We start from the raw sequence: 25,217 nt of genomic DNA, 5'->3' as shown, positions 1-25,217 counted from the left end.
GAGCAGACCTGTCTCTCCTGGAGGTTTCATGCTATGACGCCTGAGGTAGTCCTGCTATGCCCCTCATTAGGATGCAGCGTGAAATTGGTTCTCTACAATCACCCATGTTTGAGAAGGAATCAGCATACATCGCTTGCGATTTTCCAAAAGTCTGTACCCCCGCAATGACACACATCCACACCTGTCATTACGCTGAATAGGCTCACGCGAACCAAAAACCCTGCACACAATTTGTTATTTAAACGGAAACAAAGAAAGCAACTATATACATGTGGGAAAGGCAAATATCCAAATGCAGGCATTGAATATCTGTACTTCTCGGCGAAATAACAGTCGGTGCCAATTCGCAATTAGCAATGTGTTGCCTTTAATTGCTGTACATAATGTGCAGCATTCTGATAAAATGTCAGGTTACTCACTGTAGCCCACGACAACACCAACATGTTCCATTTCATAATACAACTGTTGTAGGATAATGGAGGGGAACATTGAAAAGATTCAACCATGCCGTGTCGAGCTGAGTCAAAGACGCCTCTTACTCTGGCCTCCGACAAAGGGGTACTTACCAAGGGAGATTTTCTCTCCCGAGTCGGCCGGGAGCAGGAAGACCAGAAGGGCTAGCGCGGATATGAGCACACATGGAATGAGTAGGTTGAGGCCATAGTAGAGGGTCCGACGCCGCATGATCACAGTGAAGGTCACATCGGGGTAAGGCTCTTTGCAGCACTCATAAAACGACTCACTTCTCAATCCAGTTACCCCTATGTGGACAATAAAAAGAAGAGGTGGACAATTGCAGTAATGATGATAAAAAGAATAACAGCAACTTCAATAAAACAACAGAGTAAAAGCAGAGGTTGCTGGGAATAAAAAGCAATGCGTGCACATACAACACAGCGTGAGGGACCGAAACAGCCGAGCAACCCTAGGCAAGGGCCCAGGATCCTTAGCAGTCCTGCAGGTCCCCGAACGCAGGGGTGATCGCTATTCGGACCCAAGGGCTCCTTCCTGGTAGCAAATAGTTATGAGGTATTTTTTTTCCATGGGAAATGGGCTCTGCGTGTATTGAGTGTTCCCAATTTCCAGTGGAAAAAAGACGGTTGCCATAATGTGAATGCAAATGGGAGTAAGGCCCTTTTCTATTTCCTTGGCATTGACGGCGAGGCAGTGTGGGCAGCCAGGAGACGAGGATTCAAGGCCAGCCAAGTAAGTGTGTTGGGATGGGGAGTGTGGAGTGTGGAGGTGTGCAGGATTCTTTGCGGGGTGGGAGGCACATGGGTGAGGAGAATGGGGAAAGAGCCTGGGTAACATCAACTGCAAGAAATGGCGCCCATCTAGGATGGGCAATCGAGTGACCAAGAGAATGTGGGCAGTCACTGACATATTACACAGTTCCTGGTCACCTGATTAGTCTGATCCGTCGTCCCCGTATAGGTTATACGTTACCACTACAAAACTATAAGGACCAGTGTCTATTTCTCAGACGAATATGAAAAGCCTCATTACGAGTTTGGAGGTAACTGAAAAAACTAGTGGTAATGGAAAGAAATAATTTCTTTTTCCATACTCCTTATTATGAATTTCAAACTATTATGGAGGTAATACCTCCAGGAGGGAGGCATTACTTGCAAAAATGGAGGAATTACCGCAAATGCAATTACCTTCAGAAGGAATTCCTCCATGCCCCCAATAAGCAATATGGGTCGTCAGAATGGGGACTAACCTTGACTCATAATCAGATGGCTATTCTGCGGTTACCACTACTGGCAACTATAATTTGGGGGAATTACCATTGCTAACACAGCCACACTCCAAATGAGGGACTTCATCTTTGTGGTCCAGTGGAATCCCAACTCAGACTTTTGTAAGCAGTGCTCCACTGGTTTTTAGCCATTTGAGTAGCTGGTACAATATGGCAAATGGTAGAACCTACCAAATGAGATACAGAAGATGCATATGGCTCATTGAGAGCATCCTTCCCGCCACATGCATGCATGTAATCCTAACTTTACTTGTCCATTGAAAAACAGTACATCACGGTCTCCAATTGAAAGAGCATGGTGGAAATCTGATTCCATAATGCTACAAACACAAATGGCCCTTATTACGAGTCTGTCAGTAACTCGCCAGTGCGACCGGCAGTTTACCGGCATACTCTCCTTACCATTATCGGCACCCGATATCCTGGTGTGACTGGGACATTACGGGTGCTGGCAACTGCGGCAAGTACGTATTCCCTGGAATCTAATTGGACTCCATGGAATGGATTTGCCCCCATCAGTGGCACCGGTATTAGTGGTGCCAGTGATAGGAGCAATTCTTTGGCAGTAGTGGCCTGAACTCCCGGCAAGTCAGGCCTGCCAATAGTTCACTGCCCCTAACGGCAACGTCAGAGTGGCCCAGATCGGTATTACCAGCCGTTTTACCGTAATTATTCCCGACCTGTACACTCATAATGAGGGCCAAAGTGTGTTCCATAGTTCAGTAGCCCAGAAAAGTTCTTTTATCCTACACCTTTAAGACAACACTTTGTAGGAGTCAACCAGAGGCAGGTAATTAGCATAAATACATTGTCAAATATGTATTGAACCGAGTACTAGCCACTACACCTGTATACATATCAGCCAACCTACCATGCCAATGGCCCTACTCTGAACCATGTGATGTTTGTGGATAGACTGCCAAATGCCTAGCGAGCTGCATTATGGGCATCTCAAAGAGTAATCACCACCACCTGGGTAAGTTTCATCCAACTCCCATTACTGGCTGAGGGGGAAATTGGATGTCTGGATCAATGATTTAATTTGAGGTTTGAATGGAAGGCAATTATTGAACATCATAGCATATTTCTGTCCGATTTCATCGAAGATGGACCAAGTCCTTGGGCAGGTAATCAGTCATTTAATGAATCAGGCAGTGCCAAACCGCAACATTTCTACCTCACTCCCACTGGGGCAGAGCATCCAGGCTTACACTTTACAGAGACCGTATTTGCCACAAGACCACCACCTGCATTCTCAGGGTGATCTAGGATGTAGATCGGCATGGCTGCTATCAGCATACAGATGCCGTAAGAGGCATAAGTCAGCAATCACCTGGTCTGGGGAAAATGTGTGCAGATTAAACAAGAGGAGAGAGTGGGGTACTGGGGTAGCCCACAGGTTATATCCATCTCTCAGATCTTAAATCTTCTCTATAACGAAACTGTCCTCTTTCTGGCTATCAGGTGTTATTCCAGGACAGAGCCTGTCCTGTTATTCCTACTAGTTGTTCTATGTGGTCGCGCATAACTGCATGGTCCCCCATGAAAGGAGCAGTGGAAAGATCAAATACAATACAATACAATGGGCCTCATTACAAGTTTGGAGGTAGCCATGCCTGTAATACAAAGCCATATCTCTGTGAAATGGCCCGGAGCATCATCCCATGGATCTATCTCTGAAAGCCAATAGCCCAAGCATGATGTTGCAAAGAGGCGCTAGTTACAGGCTGCCCAGGACGCCCCTTGCAAGGACATTCTTTGCCCCTCACACCTGCCACTCACCAATGCCACTTTTGGGGATTTCCCCACGCACCAATTGTTCCCGCTGCACGGTATAACGTACCCCCCTGAACTCCACCGTCCTCCCACCCATCCCCCTCTCGCCTGCTCTTTTGTGCAACACGCTTCTCCCTTGCGGCCTCTGGACCGCGAATGCATTATACTGGTAGCTCAGTGTGTTTTGTATTTTCAGTTCAATATATTGTATTTCTCTAGGCTATAATGGGGGCTCATTTACACATTTTCAGTTTAGTATACTGGAATTCTGCAAACTGCGAGCTTACTGGGAATGACAGAATGAGAGATTATTGGGAACATCAAATTTCAAGCTTCCTGACAATGTCAAGCTTACCGGTAAGGGAATGCTTACCTGGAATGTAAACTGAGAGCTTACTGGGAACAACAAACTGAGAGCTTCCTGGGAATGTCCAAATGAGTGCTCACTGAACATATTAAGCTTGTTCGGAAAGTCAAACAAAGAGCTGACTGGTTATTTCACACTTGGATCTTACTTTAAATGAAATGCCAAGTTTACTGGTAATGTCATGTTATGCTCTACTATGTCATGGCCTCACTTATCATAGCTTGACATACCAAATCCTGAGTGGGAGTGTGAAAGTGAAAGGGTGTCTAGGAGTAAATGTGATACTTGGGGGGGGGTCATTCCGAGTTGGGCGGTAAGGGTTTACGGGCACCGGTAAGGATGCTGGTTCCGGTAAACCCTTACCGCCCAATTCCGAGGTCCCTTAGCGGGTCCCAGCAGGAATGGCTGGTCTGGCCAGCCATTCTTTGCGGGACCCGTTAAGGGACCTTGGAGCTAATAACGGGCCCGCAATTTGAGAGCCCGTTATTAGCACCTTCCCCATTCCCATTTGAGCCCTACTAGGGCTCAAATGGGAATGGGGAATGGTTTACTGAATGGGGACTTACCGGGTCCGCATAGGTCGGAATGTCTCGGTAAGTCCCCATTCAGTGAGACCGGACCCGGGTTTTGAGGCAGCCATGGCGCTAATAGCGCCATGGCTACCTCCAAACTCGTAATGACCCCCTTAGAGTTAGAATATGAAAATAAGTGTTAGAAAGAGGGCTTAAGGGTGTGTGAGAGTACATGTGACAGTGTGTGTGTATCTGTGTTTGTTTCTTCTGAGTCCTCTGCCATCTCTCAGTTGGCATAAGTTCATATGATAAAAAATAAATAATGTAAACTACTAACGATTGTTGTGTGTTCTGGAAACCGGCATCAATAATAATAATAATAATAATTTGGCATTTATATAGCGCTACGAACCCTCAGGTATCTGAGCGCTGCTTATTATTACCCACGGTGTGTGGTGCTCATTTATCGACCTCGGAAGGATGAAACGCTGAGTTTGGCGCTGCCGGGATTCGAACCTGCGTTCGCAGGCTCTGCACTGATGTCAATGCGCTAACTGGCCATATGTTTACCTGTTAATGATGCTAGCCAAGTTCAAATATATCAACTTAAAAACAGTCTGAGAAATGTTTATTCATCAGAATTTCTGGTGTCTCATGGGGAATAGTCAGACAATAAGTCAATAGCACCTTATAGAGAAGGTGTATTTACCAGGTTGTAAAGGTCAGGTGCCGATGACAAAACACTATCTAAAAATAAACCATGGGAGAAGCTTCTAGATATTTAACTGTGAATAACTGCATGTCAATGTAGACTCTCAATCGCCTCACAAACCTCAGAGGGTGGTTGAGGACCCTATTGAGCCTAGCTGGCCTGGACCCTCAAGGTCGGTGAAGCATTTACCCAAATATTAAAATCTCAGCAGGGTCAAGAATTTCCTGTCAGGCATTTTCCTGTGAAAGAAAGACTACACTCTCCAGTCTATATGTATTGACATAGAAGAAGGTAGTTCTGCAGATGTTCATAGTGTGAGTCAAAGTAGTGTGACAAGGTCACAGGGCCAACCTCATATCTTGTTCACTTTCTGCCTGAGAGTAAGTCTGACAGGACCTTAAGAGACACGCCAACTCAGCCAGTAAAACAGCCTACGTGTTATCTTCTTGAAAGGATAAGAATTAATGGACAACAGAGGGGGAATGTGTTCTCCCAAATGGCCCTAATGGAGAGACTCTCTAAATCAGACCCTGGATGTTAGGTGGACCACCCCTGATGTTTTCCTAAACGTCCATAGAGAACACATGTTAGGCAATTACCAGGTTCCAGAGAAACAAGAGTGGATTCTGAAAGGTCTACCAGGGATTCGGAAGAAGATATGCTATGGGGAAACACTAGCACATTCAGAGACAGCCCTTAGACACTGTGTGTAGACCCTTGAAGAAGAAAACCTAACTCATTGCAGCCACCTCACCCTCTCAGCAGCAATGCTTGTAAAGGGAACACTTTCCCATCAGCTCTGCATCTACGAAATCTAAGGAAAACTATGTTTTTAAAGGTAGAACACTTTACTAGAGGTGTTCCTGCCTCTGGAGAAATAATTTAGAAAACATAAAACCTTCCCAACGATTTACCTTGGAAGGGATCATCCAGGATGCAAGGGAAGTACAGAGCTGTTGACAAACACAGCTGCTGCACTGAAGACAGAGTTAAAGAAATCCAAAATAACTTCAAACTCTTCAAATACTTCCTTTCCCTAGCTCGAACTAGGAAACCAATTATCCAATCAATTTGAAAGTTTGCCTCAGCCAATGGGTGGATGGTGAGGTCTTTAAAACTGGGGCTAAGAATCACAGACAGTGGACCTCATTATGACAGTGGCAATAGAGTGATAACAGCGCCGGTATTGCTGCCTTCGCCGTTATCACTCTACCGCCACATTACGAATTCTGCACGAGGGGGCTGCTCTGCATGCCTGGTCAGACCAGTCATGCAGAGCGGCACCCGCGAGCAAAACAGGATGGTAGCAACGGTACCGTTATGAACGGTACCGCTGCTACCATCCTCAACAATTCCCATTGAGCCCTATGGGGGCTCAAATGGGAATGGAGATGTACCTGCTCTGGGTCCTGCGAAAGGGAAATACTGGGCCCCCAAGGTCAGAATGGCCCGGTAATTCCCTTTTTTGGGACCCAGAGCCAGACCCGAGTTTGGGAGAAGCCATGCCCTTATGAAGCATGGCTACCTCCAACCTCCTAATGAGGCCCAGTGTCTCTGGGTGGCGTGCACACTTCTGAACAAGCTCTTGTCATTGCCAACCTGCAGATGGACCTAGAGAGATATAGGTGCGGCGGCCATCTCTTCCTATTCTCATGTTACTTCCGTTTTTTTTTAAGTTCCTGTTTGGGGGCCATATAACCTTTGAGCTGCTTCGGTCCAATATGGTAAGGTATTTCACTAAACTTTGTTTCTATATGTGGCCCTTTGATGAAGCCTAATAGTGAACCTCATCTTTGTTGCGCCTATTATTCCTTTGCAATAGGAAACCTCCATCCATTGGGGGGCAGAAAACCCTGTTCCCCATTGGGCACCTTTCCCTTCCTTGGGGTATCTGCTATGCCCAGAACATCTTGCACTTGACCAAGTTCAGCAATGGGCCAAATCCTAAGTCCTCTGCGTCACCCACATGGCAGTACATGACAGGGGTCTTGTAACCCTAAAAGGCATCATTATTACATTATTTGAGGGGGTTTGCCCTAACTCTATACAAAGCCTATATTGCTGTTCAGGCAAAATTACACGGTGGTGCATGGTATATTACTTATGAAAACATGGGGTTATGGAAGTATATGCAGCCTAACAGGCTGGACAGGGAGACGAAAAGCATTCATTTTAAAATGGAGATTGCCTTTAAATTGTTCTCTTAAAAATCACAGATTATGTGGAGACAGGAAGAGAAAGAGAGAGAGAGAGAGAGAGAGAGAGAGAGAGAGAGAGAGAGAGAGAGAGAGAGAGAGAGAGAGAGAGAGAGAGAGAGAGAGAGTGAGTGTGAGTGTTGGCCACTTGTTTGAGGGCCTAAATGCCTTCTTATTGCGGTGATACATTTTGCACTTAAGTAATACTAGACCATACCATGTATGTGTGTGTTTCAAACTGTTGTGATCACGTTGCCTACAATAAAGTAAACATTGATTGATTGTAAGGTTATTATGAATGTACTAATAATTCTTTTTCACAAAAGAAGCAGAACATTTAAATTTTCATATGAATTAATAGATTGCACTACAGATTTTCCTTGCCAAGAAGCATGAGTAAAATTGTAAATGTCACTATAATCTTAGAACCTTTGAAATTGACTCAAGCATTGTTGCATTCAAGAATTTGAAGAAAAACAAGTTATTGAAATGTGAAGCTACTTTTAGTTTTACAATGAATATGATGTGCTTCCCTCACAATGGGTGTTGCCAGACATGGGGCCTCATTACACGGATGGCGGTATTAGCACATGGACCAAGGTGCTATTAGCAAAAATGGACCAAGGTGCTATTAGTAAAATACCGCTATTCCAAAGTTGGCGGGGCGGTAATTCCCCCTTCCACCATTGCCCTTCCCCATTCCCATTTTTGCCCCATAGGGCTTTATGGGAATGGGGAAGGCGCTAATTACGGTACCGCAAATTGCGGTACCGTAATTAGCTCCCTGGGTCCCTTTGCGGGTTGGTTTTTAACGCCTGCAAAAAGCAGGCGTTAAATCCCCCAACCCGCAAAGGGACCTCGTAGTAAGGCGGTAAGGATTTACCGGTACCGGTATTTTACCGGTACCGGTAAATCCTTACCGCCATCCGTGTAATGAGGCCCATGGTCAGACATTTTCAGACCTCTCCGTCTTGTGTTAGTAACATTGGTGAAAGCAGGTAAAGGTATGAAATATATGAGCTGTTAGTTGGAGATATAAGCGCAGCCTGAGGAACAGCACTGTCTCAATGCGGTGACCTTACCCACGAGATCCCACTCTCCATTGGCGATATACCCAGATATGTCAGCATCCTGCATCTTCAAGTCTAGCGACCAGCCGTCATAGGTCCAGGATCCAAACTTCATCTTGCACTTCTGGATATCAAATGGAAACCAGCGCACGTCTATGTAGCAGGTACTCTTGAAGATGCCTAGATGACCAGAAGATGCAAAAGGTTCATTCCAGGACAATCTTTTCGCAGCTAAGCCAACGCGCAACGTATTCAATGTTTCTCACTATGCCGAGCCCTCAACTGCAAGCAGTTGCACTTGGATATTTGGGTCCAATATCAGAGGACATCAAACGGAACACTTGAACATGCTTTATCACTTTACGAATGGCTGAGCTATGTGTTGTTGCAACACCTCACGCACTTTATCACTATAACCAGACTATGGGCGAGCACACAGTTTATCTCCAATTAGCACACAGTCTTTAACCATTGTGCAGATGTTAAACTTATATAGTGTTCCTTGCAAATGCAAATGCCTCTACTAGCTAAAGTACTGCTTGAAATACGGAACATGGTCCTTGGGAATGGACAATCTCCTTCTCCTTAGCACTTTGTGTCCATTCCAATGGCAATTGAGGGCTTACCAAATGCCACATGATATTACTGGTACTCTCCAGCCTTTACTGATGGTATTAGGACTTTGATAAAGTTTGGCAGGAACTTACATTTGCAATATGTCTACTAAGATTTCTACATGGAAACTGCATTTACATTTCTATTACCACCCAGGATGGGGGCATCCACCAATCAGGTTGCTCAGAACCTGGGCTGAAAGTAAGCATGCGTTCTGGAGAACCTGATGGCTGCTTCCCCCCACCCGCCATCTTGCCCCCACCGTCCCTCCCCTAATTTTCCATTTCCCCCATCCTCATTTACCTGATTGCGGCAATGGCGTACCTCCGGCGCTGCTGCTGCTTGCACTCCCAGTCCTTGTGGCCGCCATGGGAATGGAAGAGGGCCTCCATATGGAGCCCTTTTATCCAGATCAATGGCAGCCATCTTAGTGAAGAATTTTGATTCAATGAACGGGACACTGTGAGGCATTCCGCTCATTGGGCCTCATTACGAGGCTGGCAGTAGCCGTGCCTGTAGTACAGGCACAGCTTCCTCCAGCATTAATTTTTTTCAGGCGCCCAGAAAAGGGCAATTACCAGGTCATTACGACCTTGTCGGACCCGGTAATTTCCCTTTTCTGGGCGCTGGAAAAAATGATTCCTCATTCCCATTTGAGCCCCATAGGGCTCAATGGGGAGGGTGGTAGCACCGGTACCGCTAACGGTACCGGTGCTACGGTCATGTTCTGCTTGCAGGTGCCGGTACAGCCACCAGGTCAGACCTGGTGGATGCAAGGGAACCCGCAAGCAGAACTCGTAGTATGGCGGTACAGTAGCAACGGTGCTGGTAGTGCTACCAGCACCTTTGTTGCCTTACCGCCATACTTATAATGAGACCCATTGAATCAAAATACAATGGGCCTCATTACAGGTTTGTCAGTAGCCTTGCCGGTAAAACCGGCATGCTGCCACCAAATTTGCAATTTTTTCCTGCACCCGCAAATGGGAAATTAACAGGTCATTACGGCCCAACCGGACCCAGTATTTGTCCATTTGCGGGTGCCAGAATTAATTCATCCCCATTCCCATGTGAGCCCCATTGGGCTCAATGGGAATGGGGATGACGTTAGCACTGGCACCATGCAGAAATGTGCCGGTGCTAACGTCAGTGTCTGCGCATGGGTGGTGGTCCGACCGCCGGGAAGGCACCCGCCCAGAGAACTCGTAGTTTACCAGTCCGGTAGTAATGGTGCCGGTAGCTTACCTTCACCATTATTACCGGACTGGCAAACTTCTAATGAGGCCCAATGCTCTCAGCACTGCGGGTTTACGGATTGGCAACTCGGGATGCTATTATCGTTAAGACCCTCTCCAGTGTGCCAGATCGAGTGTTATCAGCCTTGGGACCCTCATCAAACTCCCTTGCTATACCTGGACCTTTAACTTGGGCCCCGGGCCGATAACACCCCATCTGGCCCACCTGATCGGTTCTTAATGCTTAAGTATATTTACATTACTGTCTGTTCCACTATTTTGGAATGTGCATTAAAAGGTAAAATGCTTTTGTCCCATTCAGAGTATATTTTTCTCATTCTACTATTTAATTTGAGCATGTTCGGTCGGTCACTTGTGCTGAATGATGGGGTGCCCCATACTGTCTCTCCTTCTTCTTCTATTTTATCTTCATGAGGGAGCCAACACTACTATATGGCTAAAATCTGTCAACCAGCATTCCTAACCTAAGCAGGGAGGTCTACTGATATGACTACGCCAGCCTGTAACTAGCCACTTTAATCTCTATTCCTGCCTCGGTCTTCTGTATATCATTTTTGAAAATATGCCTCATTGTATTTAATTTTTACATTACATGCATGTATCCTGTATAATTCTGTGTAGATAATTCGCATATTATTGTATATGCTGCGCCCTGTTACCCCCGGGTATGACGCGCATTATAAATAATAAACAAACAAACTTTCCCCACGCTCCCATTGGTTTCTCTGTCCTGTGCCTCAAAGTCCTACCCTGCCACAAACTGCTGTCTCCCATAGCTGGTGCCTGCCTCACCTCCATCTCGTATTCTTACACTGCAATGTTGCCTACTGTGTGACTTGAGCTTATCTATACCTTCACCCAGCTCCATTTCCTCCTGCCTTGATAGACACAAGGTGCTAATGTTCTTTTCCCGGTTCCATGTGTTAAAATCGTGGCAAAAATGGCCGCTTACACAGAAAAACGTGGCAAAAAGGCTGTGGTTTTGCCACCACAATCCATGTAAAGGATGCGGTGGACACCCCTGCAACCCGCAGACCCATTATACCATTTAAGGGGAGCGGGGGACACACCCGCAACCCCCGTTACTCTCAAATGGTATATTGGGGTACACCTTTACCTGGACAAAACACATTTTTGCTGTGATATTTTGTAAAGGTGACATTTTTGCCGCAATTTATTACTGCATACCCTTTTCCCTGCGTGAATTCTAACTTTTCAGGGCAAATCTCTGGAAAAGTTTGAAAAGCCTGCAGGACACTGAGCCATCCAAAAAGAGTGTTTCAGTTTATCCCCGAACAAGTTTGCCCAGCACTACTGTACACAGAACTGTGTGATGGGTAAGAAGTGGGGTGTGCTTGTGACTTGATATATATAGTTCAGTTTGTTTGTATCCTGTTAGCCAAGGGTTGAACAGAATGTTAATCCACAAGAAAACAATGAGTCAATACCTTAATTAGGCTAAGAAAGCCATTTATTTTGCATATTTGCGAGCTTTCTTGGAATGTCTCCACTTCCTCAGGCAGAGATGAAATGAAGCATTTGGAAGACATCACAGCATTACACCTTACATAGCCCCCCCTGAAACACACTGTTATCTGTGCCTGCTTGTACCTGATTTGTAGTTTTGCTCAGAAAGGCATGTGGATGTTCAACTCCCACGCACATTGCAATCTTCAAGGCCTAAATGGTGCACTGCGTGAAATAGGTCAAAGTGGAGAGGAGGGAAAAGAAATGAAAAAACAGCCCACCCTGTTAGTATGCTCTCAGGAAGGCAGGAGGGGTTGGTTAGATGTCGGCCATTGTATGTGCAGTCCAGTTCAAGCTCGGTATCTCAGGCCAGTGTCCCTTTACACGATCACTGGTAGCACAGTCATCAACAAATCAGGCTTGTGCCTCTAGAGGTCTGAAAGAGGGCCTATACAGCCAGTATATGTGTTGAGCTTGTGACCCGTGGAGCCCAGTGTGGAATTTAAATGTATAAAGGTTAAGGTAACATAAGTGATTTGTCCATAATCACACATACATTTTTTGGCCAGGGTTGAAAGGCAGTAACTCGGTTACTAATCCAGGCCCCCTCCAAGTCCTTGAATGCATTTCCTGTTTATTGCAAAGTTCCATCTGTACCTAGCAACTCAAAGATATCATTGTTTAGGATATATGCCCAATTTTCATAGGAAATGATTGATGTCAGGGTCCAGGGGAAGCTTAGTCACTACATCATGCCAGCGAAAGGGTTAATTCGACAGACCTACCTGGAGGCAGATATTCGCAGTTTCCAGCGGCGTTCACCAAAACGTTGGTGTGAAAAGAAGCATCGAATCGCTCGTCAGCACTGAAAAGAGAGAATTGGATTCAGATGCACGTTCGGGGGTTGGGGTGGGGGGGGAGTCACTACTGTGCAATAACAACGCATATGAAATTTCCCAAGGGGGACACAATGATTGTCAAGAACCTGTAAGTGTGAAATGGATCATTCGTTTTCAGAGGAAGAATAGGCCAACCCACACGTACTTGCGCCCCTTTGAATGGCTGAGTGTTTTTTTTTTTTAGGGTGTAAAGCGAAGAATTTGTTCAGATACATTATTTACGATCCATCAACATTTTAAAAATTCTTCCTGAAAGGAGGCAAAAGGGAATTCCACGTCTACAATATTAAATCAGGCTACTTCCGTGCAGTAGTAACACCCATCATCAAATACATGTGATACAGTACCGCTAAGTTTCCTTTAAAAGCATATTGCAAGTCGCTAAGAAGTTCAGGGACCAAACAGTGGAAGGATCCTGAGGACAAGTGCCTTCATATCGTCTCTGGACTCCCACCTCAAACCCAGGTTTTCATTTTACGTTTCTCATCTTCTTCATGTTCTGCTTTTATTCGCTATTAAATCTTGTTCCCTTGTATTACCTTGTCCTCTTTCTTTTGTCACGTCTGGGTTTTCTGCATTTGGAGTTGATTGAAATGTCCCCTTCTTTTCTCTTCTGATTCATTTTTTTCTTTTTCAAATACCTTTAACTTAACCCCCGTTTTTGACTCTCTTTCTCTATCTGCTATTGTTCCATTACTCTTTTCTTAAATGTTCCTGCTTTTTTCTTTCAGCTTGGCATTTCTCTAAGCCCCTTACACCTCCCCCCCACCACCCGGCTTCAATCAGAATCTCACAATGGGCAAGTAAACAACTCTTGCCCGCCTCTCAAATTCAAGCAGAATGTGGTAACAGAATTTGATGCCATAACTCACTTTTAATAAGACTATAAACTCCAGACATTTTTAAATAGGACAACATACCCCATCCCCCCATTTATGACATAAGGAAAATGAAAATCACCAAAGAGGTCTGTGATCAAATAGAGAAATGAGGCAATATCCTTATTACATAAGATTAGGAAGTTCTTTATCTATGTATATATAAAACAGAAAATCTATTAGTTTGTTCCTTAATTCCATACTGTTGTGCCAATTTGCACCAAATGTTGCATAGTTACCTGTTGGGACCATCCAGACATTACTGGCTAGATGACATTTGGACACCTGACCCTTTCGCCCCTTCACACATGAGACGGTTGCTGGCAAAACTTCAAAGTGCCTCCCACTCCCATCTCAAACTCAACTTTTGCCTAAGCCCCGCCCACCTGTCAGTCACTTTAAACTGTTGGTGCTTTCCTGTTTTACCGCCTTTTTTCCCTACTTAAGCAGCCCTCCAGTCTCTTTTCCTTTGCAGTTGGTGAACAGGTGCAAGTGGATCTAGGTCATGTGGCCAAAGCTCAACCCAGCTTCTTAGCCATGCCTTTTCCTTTCTGCTCTTAACTCTTAGATCAAGGGTGCCTCTGATGCGGGTGTCCGAAGCAAAGGGAAGATGAAGAAAAGGGCTATTCCTATTTAGACCTGTTCGGACCAGGAGGACCCAGAGCCTGAACCCCTGCTCAGACAACAGGTAAGCACGCGCCGACATGTGTTTTCTCCCTCCATCCCCACCATCACCAGGCAACGCCAACATCTCCCCTTCTCTAAGGCATGGACTATGCAATGCAGCAACCTCACCCACATTAGCTCCAAGCCCATCATTTCCCCCTCACTGTCCACAACATGAAAGTTGTTGCTCGCCAACGTTCGTTCAGCTATCAAGCATGCAGCAGACATCGCTGACCGCATCACTACACACGTTCTTGACGCCATCTTCATCACCGAGACCTGGCTGACACCCACGTCCACCCACAACCTAGACATCTTTGTCCCCGATGGCTACAGCATCCAACACAGAGACCGGCTGAACAAGACAGGTGGAGGCCTCGCAGTCATCCACAAGACCACATGGTCCCGCACCAGACTTAAAGTCGGCAATATTGGCTCCTTTGAAGTCCTCTCCTGCCATTTCCTGCCCTCCTCGATGGACATAGTCACCTTCTATCTCATCTGCAGACCACCCAAACCCAACACTGCCTTCATCTGAGACTTCACTGACCTGGTGACCAACATGTCCCTCACACACACCAACAGCATCTTCCTAGGAGACTTCAACCTCCCAGGCAACAAGGCCACCAAGCCGATGAAGGAAGCTCTCCTCGGCCTTCTCAACACCCTCAGCCTCACACAACACACAAAAGCCCCAACACACGAGATAGGTAACATCCTCGACCTAATCATCACCTCACTAACTTACCTCCACTACAGCTCTCCTCTCCTGCTTGACTTGTTTGACTACCTAGCTGTACCTTTCAACAGCCTGAAATCCATCCCACTTGAGCACTCCCAGCAGAAACTCATCAGACAAACCTTCAGGCCCTTCAAGAACTTTCCAGTGGAAGCCCTCATGGAATATCTTGTTAACCTCCGCCTTACATGGACCGAACACCCCCAACCCAACTGTGACTCTCTACTGGAAGCACTCAACACCACACTCTCAGGCTCCATCGACCGGCAGGCGTCTCTGAAACAATGCACCTGCAAACTGAAACCGTCAGAACCCTGGTACACGCAAGAACTCAACCTCAGCAAAAGAGTCATCAGGAAACAAGAGAAAACCTGGCAGCACTCTAGGACCGCATCCAACCTGGCACTCCTCAAGGAAATCTGAGCAACCCACCGAAAACTAATCAACACAGCCAAGGGCTCCTACTATCAGAACACCATAGCAGAAGCAGACAACAAAAGCAGAGCCCTCTTCAAAGCGGTCAAGCACTGCATCAACCCGCTACCTGCCCCAGCCATTCCACACTCCAACGAAAAAATCCACCCCATCAACACCTTCATCGACAAAATCAGCACGATTTTCCAGCACAAAGACAGCAGTTCTGCATCCATAGACCCACCTCACGTCCCTTCTTGCGAAATCTCCACACCCTGGAACACATTCAAAATACTTGTGACAGAAGACCTGGTAGAAACCCTGGGCACCCTGAAAGCCATATCGTATACAGATGACATCCTCCCAGCATCCATCCTCAAGACTCTCCCCGCAGAAGCTCTCCTACTTGGAGATCATCAACAGCTTCCTAACTCAAGGCACCTTCCCATCAACCTTAAAAACAGGACACATTCTCTGTCTACTAAAGAAACCCACTCTGGATCCTGAAAATCTAGGTAACTATTACCTCATCACCCATCGTCCCTTCCTAGGTAAGATCATTGAGAAAGCGGTAGCTGCACAACTACAGAAAAACATCCACACCAACAATCTCCTCCAAACCTACAAATCTGGGATCAGATCCAGATGCAGCACAGAGACAGCAACCATAAAGGTGGTTGACAATGCCCTCAACATCCTTGACGATGGCCACCCATGCCTCCTGGGCCTTCTCTACCTTTTGGCCACTTTCAACACAGTAGTCCACACAGCGCTTATGGACACCCTACATCTGCGCATGGGGATCAGCAACCTGTCCTACGCTGGTTCAAGTCCTACCTTGCAAACCGCCAGCAGTTTGTTCAGATGGAATCTATAAATGGAGCTGCTGGGAGTCCTCCTAGCCATACACAACATCCACCAATATGCCGACGACACACAGTTATACCTCAAGATCGACTCCATCAAGGACATTCATAGGCTCAAAATCTGCCACTTGCTGATCCAGTCTTGGATGTCCTATGAATACATGAAGCTCAACCCCCCCAAGATCGAATTCCTACTCCTCACTGTGAGAAAACTTAATGTGTCTCACCCGCTTGTCCCCAGAGATCTGTCACCCAGGTGGCCAGGACACAGCCATCCCTATTGGATCCAATTCCTGGCGGTGGACCAGTGGGGGAGGATCACCTGGGTGGGGGGGTCTTTGGGGAGTGGAAGTGGGAAACCGAAGGTTGAGACGTGGTTCTCTCTTCCCATTAAAACCTGTTCCCCATCCTGCCTCATAGGATATGTAGAAGCTCTACCCCCACTTTTCCGACACAAACACTTTCTTACACCATGAAAGACAACAGACTAACACCAGATCCATTTACCTGACATGTCCCAATACAAGGGTCAGGCAAAGTCAGGTAATTGACAATAATTACAGACACCTGACAGCCCTTCCTCTGCCCCACAGGGATAAAAGGCGGAGCACGAAAGCACAATATGAGCAAGGCCAAATGCACGAGGAAGCAGCTATTCCAGACCAGCAGTTCAAACGGAGGAGAAAGGCAGCGAGACCTGAAAGGATGACGAGAAGGGAATTGCCCTTGCCCTATTCAGCTCAGACCTACAAAGCATCCTAAAGAGAAATCATAGGACAGGGGAGTCCAGCTGGCGTGTGGTGTATCAGATGTCAATGGTGCCTGGAGCCCTCCCGCACTGATAACCAAGGCGAGGAGATGCACTTGCTACCGTGTTACTGTCCTAAACTCCAGAGGGAAGAAACGCCAACGGGTTCAGCAAGGCCGGTGAGTGGGAGAGAGAGCTGATAGAAAACCGGACTGTGTTGAGCCCAAGGTTTGCAAACAGCAACATTGTGTGAACTTTTGTACAAAGAACTTGAGTGTGAAAGCTTAAAAGAAAGTCCATTGAAGGACCAGCTGTAGAGTGGTCAGGCGCCACCTGGGCGCTCTTTCGAAGGACTCTGGCTGGTCCTATTTGTTAAAACTACAAGTACCAGGAGGCCCTAGGAGAGGCTGGCATGAGGAGTCAGAGGGGTCATACAAGGGTCGAGTCAAACCCCTTGTACAATCAAAAGTCTCTGACACGTTGACAAGAAGGAGAGCAAAGGGAAGTGAATCCCACATTGTGAGAGAGCAAAGTAAACCGTGTGTTTGGCAAATATGAACCCGGCTGAGGTGCACCTGCGAATTGGGGTGAACAGTAATACACCTATGAACATTGTGTCGATAAAGACCTACTCTCTTCATGCAAGCTGTACACCTAACCACTGTTTATTTGCTTCTGCCCGTTACCCTGCTTTCCTCTGTATCGCACACTATCTTTGCCCTCTGTAACTAATAGACATCTGTTAACCTTAATCAAAATGTATTACATATTCTTGTAACAGTGCCTCGATGCCCATGGGCTGCAAGTGCGCTTAACAAATGCAAATAAATAAAATAAAGAGTGAACCCAGCTGAGGGTTGTCCACAGTGAATGGTTGTTTAAAAACACATTGAGAGTCTGCAATGTTACATTGTGAATGAAAGGCTGTCGTGAACCCGACGGAGGGAGGCCCACGTTATATGAGGGATCGAAGCCCGGCAGAGGGGCATCCTAAGGTGTAGAGTCATCGCCCCATGAAGATTTATTAAAGGAACTTTTGTTTTTGTTGGTTGTGATCCATCAGGTCCTCTGAGGCAAGAGACTTTGGGCCTCATTACGACCCAGGCGGTAAGTTACCACCTGGGTCGTACCCTTACCACCATGGTGTAAACTACGTTTACACCATGGTGGATGGCGGATTTACCGCCCCATTCCAAGGTGAGTGGGGTGGTAAATCCCCATTTCCCATTTTACCCTTCCCCATTCCCATTTTTGCCCCATAGGGCATAATGGGAGTGGGGAAGGTGCTAATTACGCCACCGTAAATTACGGTGGCGTAATTTGCACCATGGTCCCTTAGCCCCATGGATTTTAACGCCTGCAAAAAGTAGGCGTTAAACTCACCATGGCGCAAAGGGACCTCGGAATCAGGCGTTAAGGGTCGGCGCCGTTTACGGCGCCGTTAACCCCTTAACGCCTGATTCGTAATGAGGCCCTTTGTGTGAAAGAGACCTGGCCACAGAAGGCCATGATATTTTGGAAACTAACTGTAACCTCGTGCTGGCGAGGCCCAGGAGTGTGCTGTGCTCAGGCGTCCCGCCTTGTTGTGTGCTAAAAACATGGGGAAGTGAGATCCCAGCCATACCATCCTGACTTATCATTTTGAGAACACTTCTTTTTTTTCTGATGAACATTATGCCACACTATTTTGTAATTTAGCGATAAGGATTGGCAATAGGTTTTTTAGTATAGACTCTTTTTATTTGACAAGATGCCACTAGGACGGCCTTATTATTATTTGATGGTCGTAGCTTGCTGCCATCTTAGATTTAGGTTCAGATTAGGTGTTTTTATCACCCATTTACACAGTTTAATAAACACCCTTGAACTGTTATCACTTGTGTCTTTCTTTACTGTTGCCACCATGAGTTCCTTTCATCACCAACAACACTGAACACCCAGACATACAGATCTGGCTATCAACCAAGAACTATGATGGCTTGGCACCTGAGCTCACCTCATGCGCCAAGTCCCTTGTACTCCACATCAACAAACACCTCTCCTTCAAGACGCATATAGCTATGAAATCTCAAGCAGCTTGGTATCAGCTCTGCCTCCTGTGGAAAGTCAAGCCCTTCCTCCCTCTGGACAGCGTTAGATCCACTGTTCAAGAACTGATTCTATCTCACATGAAGAGGGCAATGCCATCCTCGAAAGCCTCCAGTCGTCCCGCCTTGTGCGCCTGTAAAGTTTCCTACATGCAGCCACACGCCTCTCCAGGGGTCTACACAGATACGCCCTCATCGACCTTCACTAGCTCCCACTGCATGCATGAATCACCTTCAAGTCTTGCTTCATCATCTATAAAGCAGTCATCCTCAAGTCATTCATCTACCTCGCAGAGAAACTCAGCATCTCAGGGGGACAGCACACCACCAGAAGCTAGGACACATGCAGACCTAAAATCCGCTGCTGCAAAAAAGGAAAGGACCAGGAAACAAGCCTTCTCTGCCTACGCCCCAAGACCATAGAACCTCCTCCTCATCAGCATCAGGCTTGCCCCCACGCTCCTACAATTCAGAAAAGTACTCATGACCCACCTCTTCAAGGAACCTCTCCTCAACACCTAGGCCAACACTTTGCCCCTTGTGACATTATGAATCAAATGGGGTATAATATGAGCAGAACTTTGAAATTTCCTGGGGCTTTGCATGAGAAGGCCATCCAGTCCCGTTTATATTTATTCCCTTTGGATTCTGGTACTTGTAATTTTTTCTTTCCCATTTGAAATTTAGGAAAACTACAATTCCAAAAAAGCGAAGCAAAAACAGGACTGGATGGCCTTCATTCGGGGGGCCACGGGAAACGCAAGAGCTCCATAAGAGCATTGATGTCATTTTCTTCTCACAGTTCAATATTATGCACAGGGCTTTACAAAGATATTGCAGGCACTCACGTATTATAGTGTAGTCATGTTAATGTTAAAGGTATTTGTACCGCTCACCGTCACCACCGCAGTGGTCCCTAGGCGCTCTGTTGGATCTGAAAAAGAGGGTGTGAAAAAAAGAGGGAGTATGGGTGAGGGGAAGTAGTAGGGTTTAGTAGGAATATGAAAGTGAGAGATGTGATATCCTATTGGTATCTTCAGTTTGGTTTACACCGTTTGCTGAGCTTTAGTGCGGTTTTCGGGTCGGTGCGAATTCCCATGTGCTGTTGTGCCAGGTTATGTGTTGTTAGTCCCTTCCTCGGCCTTGGAAGAATGAATGGCTGAGTCAATCTTGTTGGTATTTGAATCTGTGACTGTCGTGTTGACATCAGAATTCCACAGATTGCACTTAACTCAATTTAAATCACGTGGATTGAACATTAGGAAATAAAACGCATGTCAAAACTAGTGATAGGCGGATTCTTGATGTCTTTAAATGAGACCTCGATAGGTTAGAAAAATAATAATGTTGCGCTCTTGTTATGTGTCCCCTCTTCATTCAATGATAATTCAATATATGGGGATTTTATTCATCAGGCCCAACTTCCACATTAATTAACAGACCTGCTGTAAGTGGTCTCTCGTTCAACAGCCCACATATGTACACAAACCAGCGAAGAGGCAGCATGCTTGAAATAATAAAATACATTAAAGTCATGGGTCAAGTCCTAAAAGGAAAAGTTGCGTGACTCGTTAACATACCAATTGAATGTGGTGTCACTAGAAATGATCATATCAAGGAGACCTCTGAAAAAAGGGGGGGGGAGTTCGTCCACCCGCGTGTACCCTTGACTTGAGCCCAGGCTTGCAGTGAGTGTGTGTTTGGGTGTGTGTGTGTGTCTATGTGGGTGTGTGTGGGGTAGAAGGACAGTGGGAGGAGGGAGTGGTAATTGATTTTGCAGTACGGGCATGGGGAGCTAGGACAATGGTCATTGCATAGTGGTGGGGTGAGAAACCAGGGAAGGCTATGCCCAACATTAATGTTAGGAAACTGGCTGTAAAACAAGGAAATGCCTTCAGTCCCTGTGTTCATAAAGGACAGATTTCTTCTCCATGGATACTTGGAGGTCGAACATGTGGGCAGCCTTTGGAATTATGATATGAAAAGATGCAATATCGTCAGGTGGTGAGGATCCCCCTGGGGAGTCGTGCTTTTTCTGCTTGGCAATAATGTAGTCTTCCCATTTGTTCCCCTTCTCGTAAGGTCATTCCTGCGGAATACTGCAAAAAAGTGTTGGGACTCATTAACATACCAGTTGAATGTGGTGTCACCAGAAATTAGCATATCAAGGTGCCCTCTGAAAAAAGTGTGTGACGTTGCGTATCGTCGACTTGAGCCCTGATTAAGGCGCAGTCTATTGACAAAAAACACGCATCTGTCAACAGAAAAAGGCAGCAGGACAGTACTGCAAGGTAATAGTGCAGATTCTCAAGAGAATAAAATGTGCACAAGTGAGGAGATTCGATTCACAAGGGGCATCTGAACGGACCCACCTAAGAGGCACTCATTCAGATTCCCTTTTTACCACCTTAGTGCAAATAACTGGACCCCTCTGCCTTTTGAAATAGGTGTCATGACTTTCTTATTTTTTAGTATGAAAGCCCCCTTATTACCTGCGGCTGACACGCTTGCATTTTAATCACCACAAACAGGGATTTGTTCCCACTGGCATTTCCCCGAGACAGCCCCTTTAACAGCCCACCTCAGAGAAATGCACTCCCTGCAACTTTCCTGGTTGCTAGCATCCTGTCACACAGTATGCAAGGGGCCCGAACAGCGCATCTTTGCACAACGGTCCAGACCCTGCTGAAATAAATGCTCAAGTCCTAATAAGGAGACCTGAGCATTTCTGAATGCCGCGTGTGATGTCTTCATCCGCTGGGGCACGGGCGGATGTACGAGGCAGAGGCAGGCCTCGGGCTGATGCTCGCGCTGATACGCGGTGCGCGGGGGCGGCGCAGTATACAAGACGCGACCACTCTCTTGGTTGCTTAAACCCGGACTGGCGTTACCCCGCCAGGTCCGGTGATACCTTTATTTCTATCCCTCGTGCACTGTGTCACATGACTCTGTCCGTCCAGACACGTGACACCACATTCCTCCCCAACTTGGAGGCAAATTTCACTACGGCTAACAACAACACAATTAACTGTGGCTAACAACAGCACTTATACTCAGTCTTACTTCTGAACAGGTAGGTGTCTCTGCTTCAGTCTTTTACGGCGTATTCTATCCACCACGTATCCCTGGAGGCGGGATGACGGCTTGGGTTTTTCTCTCAGATTGTATCGGGTGTTTCTTTCCCGGGGTGGCTCTTCGGTGACAACCTCCGCTTCTATCTCTTCTTCTTGCGGTGCCTCTGCGCTCCGCTGTGGTGTGAGTCTTTGGGGTGTGCGTGTTACTTCTCCTCTCTGGGGTGACGGGTACTCTTCCCACATTTCTTGGGGCACCTTCCTGAAGTGGGAGATGTTCCTGGTTACGGTTTCTTCTCCTCGGGTTGCTGTGATCATGCTATGGTTGGTGGTCTTGACAGTCCATGGGCGAACTTCGAAGTTAAGGGACATTTTCTTTGGCGGTGCCCGGTTCCTGACGGGGACTGTATCACCTGGATTTAGTTCTCTGTGGTAGGCTCGTCTGGCGATGCTTTCTCGTTCATTGTGTCTTTCTCGCTTTGCATCCATCTCGAGGATGTCTGGATCTGGCGTTGTCCAGTTGGGGTGCACCGGTAGTTCCGCCTGTATAGGCACTCCAAACATGAGGGCGGCTGGGCTGACTCCAGTGGCTGAGTGTGGGGTTTGCCGGTGTGTTCTCAGAAACCGATATACAGTCTTCAACCAGCGGTGTCCTTGTTCTTTGGCAATCCTGATGACTTTGTTCAGTGACCCCATGAAACGTTCAGCGTCACCATTTGCCTGAGGCCATCTTGGGGTAATGCGTTGATGCTTGACGTTTACTTCTTTGAAAAACTCACGCAGTTCTTGACTGGTGAATGATGGCCCGTTGTCACTTTTTATTTTCCTCGGGATCCCATGTGTGGCGAACATTTTCTCCAGTGTGAGGATGGTGGTCTCGGCGTTGGTCGAAGCTACATGTTCTACTTCGGGGTATCTGCTAAATTCATCAATTACTACTAGCAGGTATCCTTCCCCTGCGATGGTGCAATGGTCCATGCTAACGGCGTCCCACCGTTTTCGGCTTTGTGGGGCGTTGCTGATTGGTTCTGGGTTTGCTGGTCTCCGTGATGCTTGGCAGGCTGCGCAAGACTCTACGAGCTCGGTTATCCTCTGGTGCATGTTTGGCATCCACATTCTGGATTTTAGGTAAGCTGTTGACTTGACGATCCCTTGATGTCCACTGCGGGCTAGCTTGAGCGCTCTATCTTCTAGGGATTCTGGTAGTATGATTCGGTGTCCCTTCAATACCACTCCTTCTGGGGCTACTGAGAGTTCATGTCTAATACCGAACAGGGCCCTGAGTTTGGCTTGGGCTGTGGCTGTTCGGTGAGTCATTGACATGAGGTAGTTTTTCCAATTTCCTGATTGGATGGCAGCGGTCGTGTGTTGCAGGACGGTGTCTTCTTCTGTTTCTTGCACTACTTCCTGCAGTGTCAGGGCTCGCGGTCGGGCACACGCTATTACATGACAGACGTGCTCGTCTGTTTCTGTTGCATGGTGTTGCTCTTTGTCTGTGGCCGGCCGCGGATGGCGGGACAGGTAGTCTGCCGGGTTGTCTGATCTTGGGCGGTATTCTACCTCGATGTTATAAGGTTGCAGTTGCAGCATCCACTTCTCTATGCGGGCAGGAGGATGTGGGGCAGAGCCCCGGAATATCGGGATTAGGGGCTTATGGTCGGAGAAGACCTTTGCTTGTTTTCCTAGTAAGTATACTTTGAAATGGCAACACCCCCACAGGATTGCCAGGGCCTCTTTTTCGATGTGCGCGTAGTTCAGTTCGGGTTTCGTGAGGGCTCTACTGGCAAATGCGATTGGGAATATTCTGCCATCTTTATCTGTTTGGGTCAGCACTGCTCCTAGGCCAACCGGGCTGGCGTCGACGAGAAGCTCGATCTGTCGATCTATGTTGAAAAACGCCATGGTGGTGGAAGCGGACAGGGTGTCTTTTATTAGTTGGAACGCCTGTTGGTGTGTCTCCGTCTACTCCCATTTTTGGTCTTTCTTGGTTAGTTCCCTGAGTGGGCTCGCAATGCTTGCGAGGTCAGGAATGAAGGGTGAACAGTAGGTGGCCATCCCCATGAAACTTCTCACTTCCGAGGCGGATTGTGGTGGTTCAAATTCTTTTATGTCCTCTACCTTGGACGGGTCAGGGGATACACCTGCTGCACTGAATATGTATCCGAAGAAACATAGTTCCTTTTTGTTGAATTCGCATTCTTCTGCGTTGAGGGTCAGGCCTGCATCTTCGAGCCTCTTTAGAACTGCAGCTAATCGTCGATGGTGTTCGTCCTTGTTCGATGCGTATACTAGGATATCGTCGCTGATGTTGGTGGTCCCTTCGAGCCCTGTGATGACTTTGCGGATTTCGTGCTGGAACACTTCCGCAGCAGACGATATCCCAAAATTGAGTCTCTTGTACCTCATCAGGCCAAGGTGGGACGAAAATGTTGTAATGTATCTGGATTCTTTGGATAGTTTCAGCTGGTGATAGCCAGACCGGAGGTCGAGCTTGCTGAAGATCGTCGCTCCCGTGAGGTCTACGATGAGTTCGTCGATGGTGGGAGTGACGTGGCGTTCGCGGCCGATGGCTATGTCGGGAGCCTCATATCGATGCATATTCTTACCGCGCCTGGTTGTTTCGGTTTTTGGGCTACTACCATCGGTGAAACCCATGGGGTTGGTCCTGACGTCCTCTCGATGATCCCTGCATTTTCGAGCTTGAGTAGTTCCTTTTCTACAGCATCTCTCAGATGAAATGGAATTCGTCTATGTCGTACTGCCTTGGGCTCGATAGTGGGGTCTATGTGGAGCTTGACGGTTCTCCCTTTGAGGCGTCCGATGCCCTGGAACAGCTTCTTGTGCCGTCCTAAGAGGTTGTGTATTTCGTCGTGTTGCGCACTGAATGCGAAGTGTATCAGCTTTAACTTTTCGGCTGTTTTGCAGCTCAGGAGGGTCTCGCACCCAGCATCTACTACGTATATTCGGGCACGGCAGTTGGCGTTATTTTGAGCAAAGTCCGACTTAAACGACCCTTGTACTGGCAGGGGTTTCTTGGATCCATAGGCGTATAGCCTGACTATCTTCTTGCGGAGTTCTGGTCTGGGGTTGAGTCTGTTGAACTCTGTCACGGGCATG

General features: G+C 47.0%; 1 protein-coding gene across 1 annotated transcript in view; it reads right to left on the bottom strand.

Moving 5' to 3' along the window:
* The window catches only part of CHRNA7 (cholinergic receptor nicotinic alpha 7 subunit), a 501,912-nt gene that overhangs the window by 51,288 nt on the left and 425,407 nt on the right, over nt 1-25,217 (bottom strand). Inside the window, exons 5-7 of the mRNA XM_069624754.1 lie at nt 12,518-12,597; nt 8,407-8,574; nt 567-761 (exon numbers count right to left, since the gene is read on the bottom strand). Coding sequence (XP_069480855.1) covers nt 567-761; nt 8,407-8,574; nt 12,518-12,597 — 443 coding nt within the window. The remainder of the gene's footprint in view (nt 1-566; nt 762-8,406; nt 8,575-12,517; nt 12,598-25,217) is intronic.

Source organism: Ambystoma mexicanum, chromosome 11 (genome assembly GCF_040938575.1).
Source record: "Ambystoma mexicanum isolate Mex_15411 chromosome 11, UKY_AmexF1_1, whole genome shotgun sequence".
Classification (NCBI taxonomy): Eukaryota; Metazoa; Chordata; class Amphibia; order Caudata; family Ambystomatidae; genus Ambystoma; species Ambystoma mexicanum.
Note: the sequence above shows the minus strand (reverse complement) of the source record. Positions and strands in the feature narration are given on the sequence as shown.